This window comes from Miniopterus natalensis, chromosome 13, assembly GCF_054644295.1.
Source record: "Miniopterus natalensis isolate mMinNat1 chromosome 13, mMinNat1.hap1, whole genome shotgun sequence".
In the NCBI taxonomy this organism is placed as follows: domain Eukaryota; kingdom Metazoa; phylum Chordata; class Mammalia; order Chiroptera; family Miniopteridae; genus Miniopterus; species Miniopterus natalensis.
The window spans coordinates 50,990,835-51,013,374 of record NC_142093.1 but is presented as its reverse complement, the minus strand read 5'-3'; the positions used below and the strand labels follow the sequence as shown (position 1 = coordinate 51,013,374).

Here is a 22,540-nt window from a genome sequence, read left to right as displayed (position 1 = left end):
CTGCATCCAGACTCAGCCTCCCAATTCTCCACCCTCAGCTCCAAGCAGCCATCCCCATCGAGAAGTGAGCATGTGTTATAAACAGTTTGTTATCCTCACCACCTCAGTATACCTGAACTTGATTATATAAATATCCACATCCCTTGTAATAACAGTGGCAGCCTTTCATGAATGATGATTTAGTATATAGAGGCACAGGTACTGACTCACTCGGGCCTTCTGACAGCTCTATGAGCCAGTGTTGTTATTTTCAGAGGTCTGGAGAGATTCAGTACTTGCCCAGGCCATGCAGAGGCAGGATGCAAATCCGGAGAGGCTGGTTCCAAAGCCTGTGCTATTAATGGCCTCACTGTGGAGGCCAGAGCAGGCAGACATTCCATCTTTTTCCACACATGCTGATCCCATTCATGTCACCTGAACCACGCCATATGGGGCACCTTCCCTTGGCCTGGCTCGGCACTGGGCAACTGGGCAACTGGGCAAGGTGGTGAGGAGGAACACGGCTCCTACCAGCTGCAGTCCTGGTCAATGCTGTGTGAGGTGCTTCCTAACCCGAGGATGCCTGGCCTGTTCATGGCTTTATAAGACCCAAAGTTGTAAGTCAGGTAATTCAGCAACTTGTGCATACAGGTGCCAGACAGGCTACCTCCGTTCCTACTTAATTCTATCCCACCTTTCAGTAATATCTACACGTCAATCTTATCTACACAACATGGGGCCACTCACTCCCTTAACAAGGACCACCAGGATCAAAGGCCACACGTTCAGTGCCTACCTCAGGCAAATTCCTTTCTTTCGCTTGCATAGGTTTCCCTGGCTGTGGGAGCTTCTCAGCCAGCAAGTTTTACTTGGTCATAACCATAATGAATTCTGCAGCTCAGGGGCAGGGGTTCAGTCCCTTGGGAACATGACAGGGGGACCGCATGCAGACTGTGACCTTTCTGAAGATGGAACACTTGCCTGAGCTCTGAAATGGACATGAAAACTACCCCTGAAAAGGTGGAGGTGGGCTCTGCAGGGAGCACAGCAGCCTGTAGGAAGGGGATAGGGTTAACAGGTAATGCCAGGTGCCGGAGACTGGGAGAGAACTTGGGCCTTGACCCTGGAGGATCTGGGAGGCCACAGAGGGTGAGAGGTGGCTGGGGTGGTGCCAGGGATTTAGAACTGTATCCACCTGTCCTGTGCAGGGGTTCTCCAAGCACAGACCCACCAGTAACATGGGTCGCACCTGGGAACTTGAGAAAGCAGGTTCTCAGCCTCACCCCCGGTCTGCAGAATCAGAAACCCAGTTGCTGAAGAATGTCTACTTTAAAAAACTAGGGAGAGCCCTGGCCGGGTGGCTCAGTTGGTTGGAGGGTCATCCCATACACCAAAAGGCTGCAGGTTCGATCCCGGGTCAGGGCACATACAGGAGGCAAACGATCGATGTTTCTCTCTCACATCCATGTTTCCCTCTCCCTCTCTCTCTCCCTTCCTCTCTCAAAAATCAACAAAGCATATCCTCAGGTAAGGATTAAAAATAATAATAAAGTAAAAGATTAGGGAGAATTGAGACAATGGGCTAACTGCGTTTACATTTCACAGCCTCCAAACTCACAGTGACTCCCCCCCAGCCTCCTTCCCCTTCAGAAAGGGCCGCCCAGCCTCTCCCCTTGCCCCCACCTCCCACCCCTGCCAAACATCTTAGTTTCCTGTTCCTTTTGTTCCTGCTAATCATTTAATTTGGCATGGCACTTTGGACACAAATTAGAGGACGGCTGTTATGGCAAGCCTCTAAGAGAAAATCCGAAAGTACTGAGAAATGCTACGGAAATGAGAGATAACCATGAAAAGTAAGACATCTGGGCAAAGTTTAAAAGGACTCTGTATGCTCAGCCTTGAATGAATGTCACTGTGGGGAGCCACGGTGACAGTTTTCTAATACACAAGGAATGCACGTCAGAGAAAGGGATCCATTTTTTCACTCATCGGTGAGAGCAGAACAAGCAGGACCGGCTCAGGTTTCAGCCCAGAGAACATCTGTCATATGTTTGAGCCACAGGAGAGGAGGAGCTGCCAAGAAGGCCGGTGAGATCATCCTCCCAGACGCTGGCGATGAGGTCACGGTGGCCAGGGTCGCTGTCCGTCAGGGCCGACCGTGCAGGGTCCAGGCCCGACAGGCTGTGCCAGGGTTTTCCCGTCTCCTGCAAATCCACCTCCTGGGCAGGGCAGGTGCCAACTGGGGGGCGGGGGGTGGCCACTGAGTTCTACTTCAGGTACCCAGGAATCTGAGACACTGTGTGCCTCTGCGAAAGTGTCAGACTGCCTTGCACCTGGAGGCCAGGACTCCAGGCATTTGTTTCATGGAAAAGCCTACTTAGTCCTTTCCGACAGCCAACTCTAATCTTCCCAGTAACAGCAGCAGCAGCCATCACGTAAATACAAGCCCTGAGCTATTGAGCATTTGCTCTGCACCAGTGCAGCACACAGCCCCTCACTCATGCCTCACCATGAGCAGAAAGCCCATTTTACAGATGAAGAAACTGAGACAGACAGGGCTACTGACTTGCCCATGAACCCACTGCTGGTCATGCCAGGCTGAGACTGGAGCCCGGGGTCTCTGGCTTCAGAGCCCATGGTTGGGAGAAAGCCTCCACATTGCCAGGAAGGAAAGTACGTGTGTCAGACACCCAACAAGGAGTTGATCCCGATGGGGCCCTGCAAGAGCCTCTGGGGTGGGCAGGGGCTGGCCCCTCAATAACCTCCAGTAGACTAGAGAACGGGTGCCTTTTAAAAATCTCCGATTCTGTCTCCTCTCCTTGCACCCACCCCACCACCCCAGACCTGGGGATATTTAACATCAGCTCTTTGCTGGGAGGCACCCCCTTCCTACGCCTGCCCCGAGGGACCCGCCACCAGCCTGGATAAGCACACGGGCTGTGGGTACACACTGCAGCCCTCCGCAGGCTGTCGCCACTGCTGGTGTGTGCTTGCCTGCGCTCTCCCAGATGCTCCTCACGGGGACTGTGAGGCACCTGTGACTGCCAGGCTCCTGAGCAGGTACAGCTTCACGCAACCCTGGATCAGACTTCTGTCCCACCTTCTCTACGGTGCAATTATAGGCTCATCTGGCTTCTCTCCCTTTGCCTCCTTCTGGAGTCCTGAAATGGCTTCTCTTACAGACTCGAAGAAGTTGGTTTCCTCAGCATTTGACTCCATGTGACCACCCTGGCCTCACCCCGCGCCTGCACAACAAGCCTCTCCTGGGGCCTCATTCGTTCCCCAGACGGTCCAGCTGAGGGGACCGGCCGAGCCACCCCTCACACGGGACCTCAGAACTGCACATCCACCCACCCCCTTCAAGAGCCACTGAAGCACAGGCACAGGGGGCGGTGCCCAGGGAGGGTTGTCAGGTCACTGGCTCAGCACTGAGCGGGTTTTCAGCATCACAGCTGTGCCCGCTGGCAGAAAGGGCACCACCCAGAGAAGCTGGTGTCTGGGAGGCTTCCTGTGAACAGGGCAGATCTGGAAGAAGTGGATACAGAAGACTATTCCTACTACTCAGAAGACTGTGTGCTCATGTCAGGCCTGGAATCAGGTGAATGAAATTTATTTCTTGGTAATGGCAATGCTGGATCAAGCCACAAAGGTGTATTCATGGACATCTTCATTTTCTTCCAGCGTCCCCAAGCTCAATGGAGCTCAAAGCAGGCTTTTCTCTCAAGTAGAGACAGAGAGGGCCCGGAGAGCACAGTGCTGAATCCTGAGGGTGAGGAGGGAGCCTTCCAAAACTTTCTCTCCTGGCCACGTTTTCCAAACCAGTATATGGGAGAGTGGGGGAAGAGGGCAGAGATGGCCTTTGGAGGTCTGGCCTCACAGACTCCAGCCTGCAATGCTGATGCCACACCCCAAATGGCCCCGTGAGCACCAGCGCTCCGCAGTGAGCTCAGCCAAGACATGCCAGCCTCATCCACACGGGGCAGCTCATCCAGCAGGCATGCTTGTTCTGAACCACCCAATCTCCCGGAGTCATCTTCCGTGGCTCTCTTGCCACAGTGCCGATGCAACGCCCACTGTGATCAGCAACACACAGCTGGGCTGCAGATGCACAGGCAGATCCCATGGGAACAGTGTGCAGGAGTGTTCTGTGTGTGGCCAACTGGCACCTCTGGTCTCGACCTAGCAACCGGCCATGTTACACCAGCTGGGGCTCAGGAAGCTCAGCTCCTGGAACTATAACCCACTCTGGGAATGAACACGCAGGGAATGAACAGTGAGGTAAGTTAAATCAGCATCAACTGCTACCTTCATGGCGCCTATAGCTTGGAAAGTCATGGCCAATCTCGAAGGGGTCAGTGCTGCCAGCATCGCGTTGAATCTTGCACTCTTGTTGTTAACAGGGGAACGGTACTGCCCCTCTGGAGTCACCGAACCGAACCTGTGGTGGGGAAGAGGCAGTGGAAAGAGAGGTGGGGTTAACAAAAGAGAGGAACATGGCCCCACCAGCAAGGAGGTGAGGCAGCTCCCACCTGCCCACACACACAGGAAAGTCTCCACATCCTGCAACCTCCCCAGGAGACAGCAGGGAGGGGGCAGGGGACGTGCCTCCCCAGAAGATGCTGACAAAGAGAAAAGCAGCTTCTCTGCCACTGTCAACCTGGGGCTCAGGAGTGGCCCTGACAAAGACAAGCATGAGGACCGCCATCATCAGACCAACACCAGACCCTGAGTGTGAAGACCACCCATCAATCCACTTTTTCATTGTTGAGATATAAGCCACATACCATAAAAAACCCCTTTTAAAGTGTACAATTCAGTGATTTTTTAGTAAATTCACAAAGTTGTATAACCATTGCCACTATGTAATTCCAAAACATTTCATCACCCCAGTAAGAAACCTCACACCATACTCCCCACCCCCCAGGCCCTGGCAACCATTGACCTACTTTCTATCTCTGTGCACTTGACTATTCTGCACATTTCTCATAAACAGGATCATACAATACGTGGCTTTTGTGTCTGGCTTCTGTCACTTAGCACATTGTTTTCAAGTTTCATGTATGTTGTAGCATGTATATAAGTACCTCATGGTTTTTTATGGCCAAAAGATATTCCATTGTACGGATCTACCATATTTTGTCTATCCATTCATCAGTTTATGGATATTTAGGTTGTTTCTACTTTTTTGGCTATTATGAATAATTACACTATGAACGTATGTGTATAACTTTTTATGTGGATAGATGTTTTCAATTCTCTCATGGACAATGTTTTCATACATACCCAGGAGTAAAATTGCTGGGTTATATGAAAACTTAAGTTTTAAAGAACTGCCAGTCTTTTCCAAATCAGCAAAACCGTCTTATATCCCTACCAGCAATGTATGAGGGTTATAATTTCTCCAAATCCTTGCCAACACTTGTTATGGTCTGTCTCTTTTATTATAGAGACTCAAGTGAGCGTGAAGTGGTCTTCCACTGTGATTTTCATTGGCATTTCCCTAATAACAATGATGTTCGGCATCCTTTCCTGTGCTTGTTGGCCAGTTGTATATCTTCTTTGGAGAAATGTCTAATCAGATTTTTGCTCGTTTTTTAATTGGGTCATGTCTTTTTTTATTGTGAAACTGTAATAGTTTTGTTTCTGGATACTAGGGCCTTATGATATATGTGATTTGCCAGTATTTTCTCCCATTCTGTGGGTTTTTTGTTTTTTTTGAAACACAAAAGTTTGTTAATTTTGATGAAGTCCAATTTATCTATTTTTTTATTGGGCTGCTTTGTGCTTTTGGTATCGTATCTAATAATAAATCATTGCTTAAACCAAGGTCACAAAGATTTACACCTACGTTTTCTTCTAAGAGTTTTACAATTCTAGGTCTTACGCTTAGATCTGTGATCCATTTTGAGTGACCTTTTCTATACGGTGTAAGGTAAAGGTCCAACTTTATACCCTTGCATGTGAATATTCAGTTGTCCCAGCACCACATGTCGCAAAGTTTTCTCCCATTAAATTGTCATCGCCCTTGTTGAACATCAGTTGACCATAAATGTAAGGATGTACTTCTAGACTCTCTGTCCTATTCCACTGTGTGTGTGTGTGCACGTGTGTGTCTCCTTATGCCCATACACTGCCTTGGTTACTGTAGCTTTGTAGTAAGTTTTCAAATCAGAAGTGTGAGTCCACCACCTTTGTTCTTTATCAAGATTCTTACTGATATTCTAAGTCTCTTACGTTTCCATACAAATTTTAGGAAAAGTTTCTTAATTTCTGCAGAAAAAAAGGCAACTGGGATCTTAAGAGGGACTTCATTACATCTATTTACTGGCCCATTTTTAATCAAGTGATAAAGCAGCACCCCAAAGTGGGTCTCGTCCCTCAAAACATCTGTGTTGCTGCTGCTGCTCTGCACAGTGTGTGTGTAGGGGGAGAGGGAGAGGCAGCTTAAATGTCGATGGGATGGCTTTAAAATCAAATCTTACTTACCAAAAAATATTCTACGTATGCTCCTATCTTCTATAGACTATGTAGCTTCCTATCAATTTTCTTTCTGGTTTAATCTACTTTCTAATCTCTAGTATGTTAGATAAATGCTAAGCCAGTCGGTTGGGTCCAGCTTCTGACAGAGGGCTGTCCAGCCCACTGGGACCCCTTGAGGGTGGGTGAAATATAGGGCAGCCACACCTGTAGCTCTGCTGCCCTCCTCCCATCTCGGAGTGGAGTGATGCCATAGTGATCAGGAAATGTGCAGACATCTGGGGTCATGGGCACTGGCAGCTCCTGGGGACGGGGGGCCCAAGGGCTTCACCAGGATAGCTGCAAAGAAGCCTTTGTTATGCACAACCAAAGGCAGGGGGCAGGGAAGTTAACAAACAGAATTGGGTTCATTTTAAGTTTGTTTCCCAAGATTTTTTTAAAGATTTTTTACATTGATTTTTAGATAGAGAGGAAGGGAGAGGGTTAGAGAAAGAGAGAAACATCGATGTGAGAGTGAAACATTGATCAGCTGCCTCCTGCACAGCCCCTGCCGGGAACAACGCCTGCAACCCAGGCATGTACCCTGACCGGGATTCGAACTGGTAGCCTTTTGGTGCATGGGATGTTGCCCAACCAATTGAGCCACATGAGCCAGGGCTCCCCCACATTTTTCCTAAACTTTTGGCATCCATGACATTTATCTGCTGACAAGAACTTGTAAGCAACAAGAATGAGTGAAGCATAAAAGGAAAACCCATAGGAAAGCGGGAGCAAGCCTTACTGCAGCCTTTTTGCAGGTTTCAGTGTGGCTGTGGCCCAGGATTGTAACTGGATACATGAAATGCTGCTGAGAAAAGTAAAGTAACTGGTGTTTCTGAGCCTCTGTGAAGGGCACTGTGAGCCCCTGGACTGCACCTGGAGAAGCCACCTTCACCTGTCTAACCACCTGGACTGAGGAGGCTGGGAAGTGACACTGAGCACCTGTGACACTGTCCACTCGGTAGCGCTAGTTTTAACAACCTCCAACACTGAAAGGTAGTGTCCTACCTGCTGCCACCCCCCAAAGCAGACAATAACACCCATTCATATATGATAGAAAAAAATTAAAGGCAAGCAACCTAAATACTCAACAATAGGGATTGAGTACATAAATTATAGATCATTTAATTAACAGTTTCTCACAACAGAGTTAGCAATGACCATGCACGTGTGTGTTTATAGTTGCACAGGAACATCCTACATATAATGTTAAACAGAGATTACAACTTATAAAGAACACAATTTATGAGAGGATCTCATTCAGTAAAATCAAAGATATTTCTCTCTTTAGATATAGTGTATCACCATGGAGAACAGTCTAAAAAGTTATACATTAAAGTATAACACACACTATGTCTGGGTAATAGCATCTTGGATCATTTTCATTTTTTTCTATTTGTTTATGTACATTTTCCAGTTGGTTGTCAATAACCCCGTAGGAGCGATATGAGAACAAAGTCTTGGCATGCAGCCCATGATACCAAGAGCCAGGCCCGGGCTGGGGAGCAATGAGATCATACAGCCAGTAAATCTGAGCTAAGGAGGAACTCACTTATCCAGCAGGTTGTCCCTTGGTATCCGAACCTTGTCAAATATTAAAATTCCATTATCCACACCATGCAGACCTAGAGAGAGCAGAAAAGAGATGGAGCTGCAGGAGACAAATCCACGCTAGCATTAGAAATGTCCCTGCTACTCCTGGGCCCGGCTCCACCTGAACGCAAAGCCCATTTCCAGAAGTGTGGATGCACTGTGCTTGGGGTGGGGGTGGGGATGCTCTTCACTGTCACTTAAATAGCTGTGCCTACTTGGGGTTCAGGTGGGGGGTCTCTGGGGGACACGCCTGCCTGCCTGAGCAGTTGCTGGGACTGGGAAAGGGTAAGCTCTAGGTGACAGAAAGAATGTCAGACTGAACAGGGAGAGGGAAGGAAAGCCGTTACTCTCCCTGGGAATGCAGAACCCAAGGGCCTCTCCCTCCCGACATCTCCATCCCAACACACGGGTAATTCTGTCAAGCAAATGCCTAAGAGACAAGGAAGATGGCCACAGGGACCAGGACAGCAGCAGGTGGGTGGGTGACCTGACCCTCTGGGAGGCTGCTAAAACCTGCCAACCCATTTCCTCATGACACTGTCAGGGCTGAGGTCCATTTCTTGTGCATCTCACCCTTGGGAAGCCTCAGTCCGGGGAAAATATTTCTATTTAGAACACTGCCCTTGCCCGGCCGGGCGTGGCTCAGCAGTTGAGCATCGACCTAGGATCCAGGCGATCAGGGTTCGATTCCCGGTCAGGGCACCTGCCCGGGTTGTGGGCTCGACCCCTAGTTGGGGGCGTGCAGGAGGCAGCCGATCAATGACTCTCTTATCATTGATGTTTCTATCTCTCTCTTTCCCTCTCCTTTCCTCTCTCTGAAATCAATAAAGATATATTTTTTTTAAAAAAATCACCCTTGACAAGGACACATCTGAATTTGGGAGCTCACAAGGACACCAAGCAGGCTTTCTAAGGTGCCAGTGTTTCAGTGTCTGCCCCACTCCACAAGGGCTGGGCTGACCCCCTGCTCTCAGTAACACTGACCCTGAAGGTGCTGTCAGAGGCGAGGCCAGCGAGGGCCTCAGTCTGGCCCCCTAGGGGACACATGCAAAACACTCCCAGACACACCTGTGGCCCAGTCCTGCTGACTGGCAGTGGTCAGTGCTCAGTGGTCAAAACACTTGAAGGGGCCAAGGGAAGACCAGGCTCTCCACCAAAGGACAGCCTTCTTCCCTCCTCTCTTCTCTCTTTTTTTCCCTCCCCCGACCTGTTTCTTGGCTTGGTTTGGTCTTGGCTGGGGATGACCAGTGAAGCCCACAGGAATGGCCCGCCTTCACCGAGGGGTTGAGCTGTGTGTCTCCCACCAAATCCATATGTTGGAGTCCTAACCCCCAGTACCTGTGAATGGGACCTTCTTTGGAGATGGATCTTTACAGAAGTAATCAACTTAAAATGAGGTCATTAGGGTGGACCCTAATCCAAGTGACTGGTGCCCTTATAAAAGGGGGAATTCAGACACAGACATGCACGAGGAGAATGCCATGTGAACATGAAGACAGACACCTATAAGCCGAGGACAGAGGCCTGAAATAGACCCTTCCTCACAGCCTCAGAAGGAACCAACCCTGCCCACACCTTGATCTCAGACTTGTAGCCTCCAAAACTAGTCCACCCAATCAAGCTTAGGACTCATCAAGGGCCTGGTGGGCACCAACACCAGGCTGGTGGCTCAGCGGCAGGAGAGAGAGTGCCTCCACCTGCCCTCTGAGAGCCCACAAGCCCAAGGAGAGAGGGGAATAATACAACTCAGGGCAGAGTTGCCTCATCACCAGGAAATCCGAGAGGCTGGGAGGGGAGGAGACCAATGCACATTCATAAGTGGCACTCAATACTGTACAGAAAAAGACTCAGTCTTCCCTGCCCCACTGTCTTGAAGAGCTGGGTTGGACCCTCCTCAGGTGGAGCGGGAGCAGCAGGAAGTGCCACTGGGGGCGAGAGGGTGTCCTCAGGACTCACCTTCTTTGTACATCATTTTAGCTGCATTCACTCCTGGGTACAAGTTTCCGTTTTCATCGCGGACAGGAACGATGAAGCAGTGGGGCCCTAAGAAGGCAAAGAGACCATGACTAAAGCCCTGGCAGGTGGCTCATTTTGGAGTGTTGTCCCCTACATGAAAAAGGTTGCAGGTTTGATTCCCACTCAGGGCACATACCTAGGTGCTGGTCGGGTGTGTATGAGAGGCAACCGATTGATGTTCTCTCACATCAACGTTTCTCCCTCTCTCTCCCCATTCTCTAAAAAAAAAATCAATAAATATATCATCAGGTGAGGGTTAAAAAAAAAGATAGGAGTAAAGCTTTACAACTTCCAAGGACAAGACACAGTTGTGTTGATCGCAGATAAGTGTATGAAATCTAAATGTCTGATAAATTTTATCGTCACGCATATTTAGGAAGTTAAAGGCAGTGCTGAACCCTTTATAAGCTAAGCACAGCCCTGTGCATGGGTTGTCAGTGATGGTGAAGAGAATCCCGCTCGTTTTCTGCGGTGACCAACCTTGAGGCCGTCCATCCACAATGAGCTGGGCAAAGACCGCGGCGTAGTTCCCGTGCATGGCATTTCCGATGTACATCTTCTCAGCCTCTTCACACGGGGTGTGGATCACAAACTCCTACAGAAACAGCAGAGCGACGGCATTTCCCTTCTTGAAGCTCATTCCAACACCTCGGCTCAGTGCGAGGACGACTGTGAAACATGCCCACATCGTGAAGTGCGCACACTCAGGTGACCTCACGGCAAAGGAGGAGACAACCGAAGCTGACTGGCTCAGCCTGGTGAGGTCAAGGCCGCTGTGCCATCACCCGGCTCACACAGCTCACCTCCACCTCCTCCGTGAAAATGACTGGGAATGAAAGCACTTATTCAACCACTCTTCCAATCAAGAAAGCAAGTCACCAGTTTTCGTTGGATAAAGGTGTTCGTCCCTCCTTTATAATGCCGAGCTGACACATGTGCTATTACTGACGTCGCCTGGCTTCAATGTCTAAAGACTTTCTTCCATTATAAATATCTTTCCCTCTAGACTCCTTCATACTGAGGCTCTGACTTTTAAATAGTCCAACGCCCAGATCCCTAAAAGCCCAGTAATATCTGTTCAGCTTTCCATACACCCTTCTCCACAAAGCGCCCCACCTATGAGGTTCACCCAACAGGATGGCTGTCCGATGACCTGGGGCCCCTATGAGAACAATCCACGTCTTTGTGTTTCCTTTTCTCTGCTGGGTATCACCCCTTCGGGAAAAATTGCTTGGTTCCTCCTGCCCACTGCTGTCACCGGGCCACAGATATCCCTGCCTCTATGAGAAGGGTCTGTCATTCAAACAGCAGCCAACTAACCAAAGGCCGAAACAGTAAGCTTGATGCCTGCAAAACTAACAGGCAACCGTGCCCGGCTCCCACCACTGCTTAGGCTCTCGGCCCATACAATTTTGATTTTTATAAAAAGAAATAACTCAGTTAAGGCTTTGGATGGGCCATTTCAGAACTTCCCCCAAAAGGTTCACACATACAAGCCCTTAGAACTGTGTCTCGCAGGTTGTCTCCATAATATGATCAAGGATTCCGGTTCAAAACAGTCCGAAAATAACACTGATCAGAAAGAAGCAGGAAGAAACTGCAGGGTTTTTGTTTTAAGTCTACGCTCAGAACCTGGTTTTCTTTTCCTTGCTCTCTAGAAGCCAGTAGTGCAGGATCACAATGGAAATGCTCCCCTTAATCTGTTGGTTCTCCCTAATTTGGCCAGCCTGCTGGGTTACCCTGAAATACTTCGTCTAGGAGAGACTGGCCGTAACTGACGGCTCTGAATACAAGGTACCTGGGACAGGCAGGGGCGTCCAGGGGAAAATGCACATTGAATTGGAGCTGACAATACTGAAGACGTGACTTAGCTAAACCGACAAGCTATTGATCAAGGGAAGATTATCTCAAGTTTCAGATTTTAAAGTATGTAGATTCCACTTTCCCTCTGGCCAAGAAATACAGTCTTGAAGCCTAAGAAAACCTGCTGTGACATATGTTTGCGCAGGCCAAGTTTTCACATGTGCAAGGGCTTCACAGAGATATAAATGGACATGGCTGAATCCTTTTAAGAGAAGTCTCCGGAGGCTGCCTGGTCTTGGCAGACCAGCCAGGACTTCTCAAAGAAAGGAATTGTTTGAGGCTGGTGCAGTAAAAAACAAACAACAACAGGCCGTGTGATGAGGGGACGCTTACACCTCGAGGGAAGAAAGAGCAGTAGCAGAAAACCCCTGGCCTGGCAGGAGAGCTCTGGTGGGGTGAGGGAGAGGCAGGAGGCCACCAGTCCCCATAAACATCTGATATGCTCTGGGAAAGGAGGTTTGTCACTTCTGGCAAAAACACTTGATTTGGAAAGTTCGCATCAGCCCAAATGCTGGCGCTGTAGCCGGATCTACATAATGCACACCATGTGTGTCGGCTCCCAGCACCATTCCTGCTGGAGACCAGCAGAGTGGTCACTGCTGTAAACTCTAAAAATTAAGATTCCTTCGCCCAAGAGATTGTAGCCTCATTTACTTTTGATATTTAGCAAAAAGTATAAAAATAAAACCCTCTCTTACCTAATCTTAACTACTCATACCACCACCCAACTCACCACCCCCCCAAAAAAAATAAAAATAAAATAACCAAAAGCTTCGAGAGGCTGAAGCAGCCCTTGAGGGAGCAGCGGCTCATTGATACGCTCTAATGATTTAAAGGGAAATGACGGGGAAACAGACAGAAGCACAGGAGAAATCCGTGCCCTCTCTATGCCATCCTCAGGAGACACGGTGTTCACCAGAGTCCCCTCATCATTACGGTTTCACACCAGGGAGCTAAGTCGCTTATGCTGTTTGGGGAAAATGGGACCAGCACAGGGAAATGATTTTGTGGAAAAAATAATTATAAGATGAAACAAATAAATAAAAATTGTGGGTGAAGGTTTTTTTCCCCTTTAATGACAGCAAGGTGACTTCAATACCGTGGTTGAGGGAGAGAGAAAATTGGCCAACCCAAACCCAAAAGATGTTCGGTCAGCATCCATCACTGCCGGAAAGCTAAGCTGTTAAGGGTGATCACGCTAGAACCTGAGGCTTGCTCATGAACTGCATAGCCATAATCCGTTTCTTAACCTCTGTGAGCCTCAGTTTCTCCATCTGTACAACAGGGACAATAATATCTTCCTATAAGATTATAGAATATTTAACAATGTGGCACGTAGAGAGTTAAGCCCGCTGCCCAGCACACACGTGCTCAATGAACAGAGGCAGCTGGCTGGCAGTTCATGGGGCTGTCGTGAGAGAATACGGTCCACTGCATAGAGGGAGTCTGACACGGGGCCTGGCACGAGGTGAGCATTCACTAAAGGGCGGTCCTTACTCTTGTCGTCATCATGACCTTGGACATCACCGGCTCCTGAAGACCACTAGCGCCAGCGCAGGAAGAAAGGCAGGGCACCCTCCAACACAACCCTCGCCTGAGCCTGTCATTCTAAACACTGGCCACCTACATTGGTGGGTCAGGAAAACCGACTAAGAAAAAGCCAGACTCTAACGTTCAAGAAAGCAAAAATGAAGACCAGGTTGACCAGCCACACACACATGCACATGCTTGAACACTTACATGTACACAAACTAATTTCTAGAAAGAACTTCAAAGTGTGTTTTTTCCTTTGTAGTTCTGGATACCCAACATCAAACAAGAAAGTATAAAGGCGGGTGAAATAAGTAAACATCTGTTTCCTTTATTCAGGGGGAGTAGGAGCTAAAGCACGGGGAGGGACTTGCAGAGCAGGGTTTCACATGGCTAGTTGTGGCCCACAGTGGAATCAGAGCAACTGAGAGGGTCTGGGTCTTGATCAACAGTTTTTAATTAACGAGGACAGAAGGGAAACTCGTGGAGTTCATCATATGAAGTAAAGATAGGAAAAGTGAGATTGATTTGTGAAATGTCTGCTTTGGTTGTCACATGGATTTCCACGCAGGTAACAAATAAAAACATGGCACATTGGACCGGGCTCCTGGTAAGAAAGACCCAGCACGGACAGTGCCCTCCTGTCCTGACAGTGCGCTGGAGAGTACCAACAATGACATCTCCTCCCGTCATTCACCTCCTACTGTGAAGAAGGACACCAAAGTGGCTTTGGCACCATTCTCAAAGAGTTGTCACAGGCATTATTTAATGAGTGCACAGAAGGGGCCTAGAGCGGCACCTACAACGTAGTTGGTTCTGTGTAAGCACTGCCTGATATTTGACTTGTGGAGGTGGACACAGCACATAGTAGGTGCTGTGTAAGGGATGACTGGTATTAGACTCATGGAGATGGACACAGCACATAGTAGGTGCTGTCAATGATGACTGGTATCACCTCGTCGAGGTGAGCACACGTCCATCTCCACTGAAGCACATAGATGACTGTTGTGAATCTGAGCACCTCGTGCCAGAGGGCACACCCAGAGGGTGTGAAGCTGAACTGGGTCAGAGGGAGAGCCTGGTTCTGTGCAGGTGTCCTACTGCCCACGGCCACATAACAACAGAAAGAATCCTCACCTGTGCAGAGAGGTCAAAAGTGGCTTCAGTCTGGATCCCTCTCACGTTGCTCCCATGGCCCCTCTCAGTCATTGCAAACATCCCAGTGTATTTCTGCTCCTGGAGTTTACCAGATGTTAGAAGGGGGTTAGCTGGTCAGGTGGCCGCTTTACCTGCGGACCTCTCAGATCATTTAGCAATGTTGGTGAGAGAGGGAGAGGTGAGTTGAAAATAATTATAAAAATCCAGCCTCATGACAACTAATGTGATGTTAACAATATGACAGGCTCGATGCAATACAAAAAAAGAGTGCGAAATTCTCATTCCAAACAAAATTCTGGCTGACACTAATTCCTTTTGAATTTTTTTTTGGCACAGGCACATGTGCACACGCACACACATGCACTCTAACTAATGTGAATTTTTAAAGCTCTCCATAAAAGAAGACATCATTTGAGGTACATGCCATACCTGAAGTGGCTGAAGCCACTTAGTTACATGTCCTGGGCTTCCGAGATTCCTGACCGCACCACCGAATAGCCAATAAATTATTCCACACTGGGAATAAAGACAACACAGGCCACTGTTAGCAACAATCAACAACTGAATGGGCGCTGCCTCCCTGGTCAAACTCCATGCCGTCCCCTTCCCCGTCAGGCTCCAGTTCCTCTCTGCAGACAGCTCACGGCTCACTCTCTCAAGAGGCCACTCCACCACCGCAGAGTGCGTCCTCCATCCCCGGCTGCCCCGTTCACCCATCGCATGGCTGTTCTGAACGCTCATTCTGCCTGTCTGCTCAGGGTCCAGCTGGGTGCCTGGGATGGAAGACATGCAACCAGCCGGGACCAGGCAGGCTGGGCCAGACCCCCGCGTTCAGCTACCCACTGCTGTGGGACCTCGGACGAATGACACGGCCTTCGTTCCCTATATGACAATGAAGTGAATCATGAGCACCCCAACTAATGAGCACCCACACCTTCCAGGCACTGAGCTCCATTCGCACGAGGTCGCTGGTTCTCATGACAACCCTGAGAAGAAAATATCATCACCCTCACTCGACAGATGAGGACTCCATGGTTCAGGAGAGGGAACTGACCAGGCAGGGCTGCACCCAGAGGAAACGGGCAGGTCTGGGGTTCAAACCCAAGCTGCCTGACATCTAACAGCATTTTGTGAAACTGTTGCAGGGATTCAGTGAGGGTCAGCGGCCAAGACTTTGTGGTCTTTCATAAACCCTTGGAAAGTGTGGCTCATGGAGGGGGAGGTAGGGGGACCCCAGATGGGGTCTCTAAACTTCAAATGGGGACTATGTAGAGAGACATCCCATGATAGCTGGGGAAGCTGGGCTAGAGCTGGAATGCAGGTTCATGTCACCTCAGTCTCCCAAGTGAGCCACTCCCTGGAAAGTGATGGGAAGAAGGGTCAGGCCACATCTCAGGGGTCACAGCCCCAGCACTCACCCAGGCCTGGCATGGAGCATATCACAGGTGTCACCAATTTACATGTGAACACAGCCTATGAGTGGGCATTAGCACTGCCATCTCCATGGAAGAGAAAACTAAGGCTCCTCAGGCTCCTCATCAAAACCTCAGATGAAGAAGGAACGTGCCAAACCTGCGACTAAATCCCAGCGTCTGGGTTGTGACAGGACAGGCCCCTCCCACACAACCATCAGACAGCAGGTTTCCCAAAGAACCTCTGCCTGCATTCAGGTCCTTTTCATTCCAAGAGCCAATGGGATACGCCGAGGCTCTGCAGGCGCTTTTTGAGACAGTGGTAACCCCAGTAAGGACAGTGCTATGGACTGAATTATATCCCTCCAAATCCATATGCTGAAGCCTTAACCGCCAATGTGGTGGTATTAGGATTTGGGGCCTTTGAGAACTAATTAGGTTTAGAAGAGATCGTGAGGGGGAGGCCCTCACGATGGAATCGGTGTTTCTATAAGAGATACCTGAGAGTTCGCTCACTCTCTCTCCCCCTCCCGCCAACCCTCATGTGAGGACACACAGAGAAGGCAGCAATCTGCAGGAAGAGGGTCCTGCCAGGAACTGGACCTTGGCACACTGATCTCGGACTTCCAGCCTACAGAACAGTGAGAAAATAAATTTCTGTTGCTTAAGTGACTGATCTATAGTATTCCACCATCGCAGCCCAGGCAGACTAAGCCTGATGGCGGGGAAGGGACAAGTCGTGGGAAGGAGAAAAGGAAGCAGGTCACGCCTCTCTCAGCCTTGAGTCCCTCCAGATCGAATCAGTGTTTTTGGCAAAGGCGTTGGGCAGCTCCAGAGCTAAGCGGGGATTCCAGGCTTCCCTGGCACCTTTCTCTCTCCTGCCCCCTCACTCTGAGCTGTTTACAGAGCCGGCCCAGCACTTGGCTGTGTGACCACAACCTCGTTTGTCCAAAGCGCCCAGGGACACCAGAGCCTGTGGGTAACAGACCTGGAGGGAGAGAGGAAGGGCCCTAGCCTGTGGGTGCAGATGACTGTGATGAACTGATGCTGAAGCCCCTGCTCAGGTGAACAGCCAGCTCAGGTGACAGCGTAAAAGGAAAGCAGACCAAGGCCACCAGCTGCTTTGGGCTGGCAGGGAGATCTGGGGACCCGCCCTGCCCAACCCAAAGCTCACAAGAGCTGTTCCCAGTGCACCGTGTCCATCCCTCCAGTGCTGGGGAAGGGGATTTAAACAGTGCAGTGATCAGAGAAGCATTTTAAAATATCTATTTCTCTAAATCTATTCAAATTTTCTTCCAGGACACTCAAGAGTACAACTTTTTTTAAAGCTTTTACTTGAGAAAAGTTTCAAACAAAATAGAACAGTATAGTGAACTAAAGATGGCCTCACAATCCATTTTGCCCCCATTCCACACCCCAGGTAATCTTGAAGTTTATCTCAGATACCCTGCCATTTCATCCCTAAACATGTCCTATACCCCTGTAAAAGTAACTCTTTTTTTAAAATATATCCCTAAAACCATTATCCCACCTGAAAATATAATAATTCTTTTTTTTTAATGTTTTTATTGATTTCAGAGAGAGGAAGGGAGAAGGAGAGATAGAAACATCAATGATGAGACAGTCATTGATCAGCTGCCTCCTGCACGCCCCTGACTGGGGATAGAGCCCGAAACCTGGGCATGTGCCCTGACCAGGAATCGAACCGCAATCTCCTGGATCCTAGGTTGATACTCAACCACTGAGCCACACTGGCTGGGCATAATAATTCTTTAATATCTCCAAATATCCACTGTACAAATTTTCCTAACTGACAGGCAATTTTTCTTTAAAGTTTGTTGTTTGAACCAGGATCTACTGGTCGGAATGTCCCTTAAGTCTGCTTGGACCACAGGCTGCCTCCCCCATTCAGTCAAATGTTCCCTACAGGACTCAATGCACCAGGCTCAATGCCAGACCCTGGAGATTCCAAGAAGAGGCCCTGCCCACAATTCAGGGACACCTGTGGAGATTTCCCAGGTCACATCCGCCAGGCCCAGCTGAAGAGAAGGCAGGTGGAGGGACAAGATGGGTCCTGGGTGTAGACCTGGTCCTCTAGTGTTTCTGAAAGGGGGGACTATTTGTTGCCTCTCCGCTGAATTTCTTCTCCCTGGAGCCACAGCCGATGCATCCAGAAGAGAAGAGACCCTGACTGGCTCAAGTCACAGGGGGCCAGTCTCCCTCGAAGGACCTATGGTGGGTGCCCTCAACACAGCTGGCACTCACAGATTTTGTTTTTAGTTCCTACATATTTTTAATGGCTACACTGCAGAACAGAAATAACTGCCACCTTGGACTCACCAACCATCCTCCTGGCTCCCTGTCTGACCATTCTCTCTTCCTGTTCTAGTTATAACTTCCCCTGTGCGAACATCAGCCTGGAGGCTTGGGCGCAGGGACAAATTCTGAGGCGCAGGGGTGTCCACGGAGAGAAAGGAGGGCATATGTAGAGTCACGTGAATGACCCTCTGCTGGGGATTCAGGGCACCGTGAGGGGCCACGCCAAGCATGCCCGTCAGGCCACTCTGTTACCCACGTTTGGTGAGCTGGGACATTGAAATCACGCCCACAGTGCAGGGCTGTTTTATACCAGCTGGTCAGCAAAATGCAGAAGTCTAAGACTTCGAGGTGCTGGGCATATCCATGCAAAAGAATACTATACAGCAGTCAAAAGTGAACTGACTTCCATTGTGTATCATTCTCAAAGTGGCAGAACTACAGAGATGGAGAACATATTAGCGGTTGCCAGAGAAAACTGCCATGGTGGGGGCTGGAGGCAACTGCAGACGGGGAGCACTCAGGGTGCCTGTGATGACGAAACAGTTCTCTGTCTTGACTGTGGAAGTGGCTGCATGACTCTATAAATGGAACAAAACTGCACAGAACCACACACACACACTCACACACACCTGTGAGTGTGTGTGAAAGCTGCGAATCTGAACAAGATCTGGTCCAGTGAGCACACTGTCCCAGGGCTGACTTCCTGGTCTCCTAGTGCATTACAGCCACTTACAGCGTCACCACGGACGGAAACCGGGTGAGGCGTTCTTATGACCCTATGCACTACTTTTATAGCTTCCTGTGAGCAATATTATTCCAAAATAAAAAGATTTAAAAAGATAAATATGAATGCAGTGGCATGAGATCATATGGACGCATCAGTGATAATATTTAATTGATGGAAGTCAATCATGAACGATTGATCCTGTTTTTATAAAATTAAACAAAAATAGTTGATTGACAAAGTTCAATGAGACAGAACAAAAAGAAAACACAAACACGAGATGGAATGTAATGATTAAAGAGAAGGTTGAGGGATGCGTTTGTACCATTTTACAAACATCTGTTCCCGTAAACAGATGGATACCTGCAGGGTACCCATTTCACTCCTTGTCATTCAAAATCAAATGTCAGCTCATGAGGCGGGCGCCCAGTCCCTCACCTTTACTGCTGTGGCCATATCTGCTGTGGAGAGGACTTCTCCTATGACGAGGCTTCGACTGATGAAATTCTTTGTTTTCTCTGCCTGAAAATAGGACAGACCCAACGTCAAGGTTTTGTAATAATTTTCTGACCTTGTAAATTAACATTTATGTAATAAACATATTTATTTTTATATCAAAAACAGAGCACTTTTTCAATGCCCATCAATCCCATCACCCTATGGAAGTCAATGTTTTCACCCTTTCTTTAGGTGACCGTCTGGTCTCTGACCACACGTAAGTGCTTCAGGATGATTTTCTTACACCATAGAAGGTCAACTGTGTCTGCCCGCAGGCCAGACTCCCGGCAGATTCCCCTCAGGCCTCAAGTTGCCTTGATCAGGTTCATCCCTGGCGATCCCGAGCTGACAGCCTTACCCGCAGCCTCTGTGCACTGACCTCTGACCAACAGGGAACACCTGGCTCCAACCCAGGTGACAGTCTGGATAAAGACAGAGGACTGGAAGGTTTGAGGACACAGCAAGAGCACTATTCTTCACTTTCCTTCATAACCTAAATGACCCCAGGCTTCGATGGTTTAAAACCCCCCTTCATACCCTTGTCTCACTCGCTGTACACAACAGCCACAAAGCCCAAAGCTACGTGAGCACACGCTTCACCAGCGAGAAGTGGGGCAAGGCAAACCGCTGTTACTGCGTGACCTTAAAATTTCAGAGGCAGGGGCATTTGCTTAGAAGGTGTGCACATGTGTGTATACATGTGTTTGGTGTGTGTACATGTGTGCACGTATGTGCATTCCTATGTCTGCAGTAATGTGTACCGTACATGTGTGTACAATGTGTGGTGTGTGTACATGTGCACGAGTATGTGCACCTGTGTGCATGTGTACACGTATGTACACATGTGTGTAATCTGCCCCGGGGGCAGCAGGAGGAGAGCCAACCTTCCTCGAATGGTTCTCAGTTTCCACATGGGCTTAAGTTCTCTCCCCAACTGCACTTTGTTTTCCCCTCCTGTAGGCTTTTACAATGTTTCTCTCAAGCATTATTAATTTTATCAAACAGCACACTGTCAAGATTTATGACTCTTATCGTGGCTCTAACCCAGTGCATCTTGTATTGATTATTTCCTAAAATATCTCCAGGCTTGAGTATGAACCATTGCGTGGCTCCGACTCCAGCTCCAGCTCCCACTGGAGAGCTAGTTACCATCGAATAATAAAAAACAACTGGAGAAGATATTTGCAGGTTTTTTCAAAGGGCCCATGTGTCCTCTGTCCCCCAGATGCTCACAACAACCCTTCACAAGAGGCTAAGCAGGACAAGAGGCACTGACCCCATGTAACAGATGGAAATGTCTAGGTTCGGGGAGGTCAAAAGGTTTGTCCAACCACAGTTACCCAGTAAGTGGCAGAACAAGGGTCTGAAACCAGATCTCCAGATTCCTCACAATGTCTGGCTCCCACCTTACTACCCCTCATCGCTAAGCTAGAGAAAGCCTGGGACTCTTGCGGCCCAGCCTTTGTCACCAGTCCACCCCTACTTTGTGACCAGGTGATCTTCCTGAGCATCACCCCGCCCCGCATGGTGACAACAAGCCCTTCCTCACCTTACACCATGGCTGGGTTGTAGCCAAACCTAAACCACTCGGAGTAGGCAAATCCCTCAAAATCTCCAGCTCTTCAGTTTTCTTCATATTTCATTCTGTCCATTTATACTTTGATGGAGGGGTATGACCTTGTCATTAGTGGTATCTACCTGGGGTCACGTTACCCACCAGTTGGAAATAAATTGCAATCACATTTGCTAAAGAATCAACCCCAAATTTAGCCATCTTGGGGCGTATAAATTGTTTCTGACGCTCAGTTTCCTTCCCCAGCCTCTGCACGAGACGGCGATCTTTGCTATTAGACCCGACGGCCAGTGCCAACAGGCGCCTGCCACTAATCCTCTGATGTTGATTTAAGCACTCATTCGGCTTGGTCCCCTTCCAGAAGTCAAGCAGAAGTTCCAGCACTAAGACAGGGCTTAATTTGATTGATGCCCCACAGGCATTTATTTTTAACATCTTCCCCACACATAAATTCTCCCCTTTCTTCAATCATTTCTGATCTGAAACATGTTCTTAATTAAAGAATGTCTAATATTGACAAGGTTCCCCTCTTACTCGATTGGCAACATAATGAATTGTCTGTACCGATAGCGACCAATCAATAAACCGTGTGTGTTTTGGCCCATGCGTTCACAGTATTTCTGTGTCAATAACCGCCTTCATTTAGACTTGGCATCTTCAAACTTAGCTCAACGCCCATGTCAGAATGTTAGTTTGTGATAACCTTAAATGATAATGGTTCCATAAATGTATGAGGAATATGCTCAGGCTCGGATTTTATCCTAATTACACCCACGTTATTTACATTTCTGCTTAATAAATTCAGCCTAAACAGAAGGAAGGTAGTTTTCCCTAAAACAGGCATTTCTTTGTAGAGCACTTGATGTACTTGGCCTTTATGGCGTAGTATTCTGTCACAAACCAAATTCTACGAAAATGTGTATTTTTAGTTTTATAAGCCCAGAGAGTCTCTAAAAGGCAGATATATCCTTCTTCCACTGAAGTCAGCTTGATTCAGCACTTTGGGGTCTATAATCTGAGCTGCCTTTCCTCTGACAGTTAAAAGACCCTCGCTGCCCCCTGGCAGCCCACTGGCAGCCCGTTAGGTGCCAGCCAAGGAGACTGGACAGAGATTCCTGACCTTAGCTTTTTCGTATCAGTCCCCAAACAAACATATTTGCTTCTATCTTCCGGTTTCAATTTTCTATTTTAGTTATGTCTTTTCAGTCTTATTAAATACAAGCCCTTTGCTATAATTAGCCTCAAATTAGTCTAGAAAGAGAAAGGGTCAGAGTAAAATGTACAAATAAAATAAATGGGCTTCATGTACTCACTTACTCTGGTCTAACGAGACTCTTGCCTCTGGACTGACAAGTTTTG

The 22,540-nt window shown here is 48.5% G+C and overlaps 1 protein-coding gene across 1 annotated transcript in view; it reads right to left on the bottom strand.

The window, feature by feature from the left end:
* ACOXL (acyl-CoA oxidase like) overlaps nt 1-22,540 on the bottom strand; it is a 269,791-nt gene that overhangs the window by 218,301 nt on the left and 28,950 nt on the right. The window contains exons 3-9 of the mRNA XM_087823871.1: nt 19,549-19,632; nt 15,085-15,171; nt 14,635-14,733; nt 10,585-10,699; nt 10,045-10,131; nt 8,048-8,120; nt 4,285-4,417 (exon numbers count right to left, since the gene is read on the bottom strand). Of these exons, the coding sequence (XP_087679997.1) occupies nt 4,285-4,417; nt 8,048-8,120; nt 10,045-10,131; nt 10,585-10,699; nt 14,635-14,733; nt 15,085-15,171; nt 19,549-19,632 (678 nt within the window). The remainder of the gene's footprint in view (nt 1-4,284; nt 4,418-8,047; nt 8,121-10,044; nt 10,132-10,584; nt 10,700-14,634; nt 14,734-15,084; nt 15,172-19,548; nt 19,633-22,540) is intronic.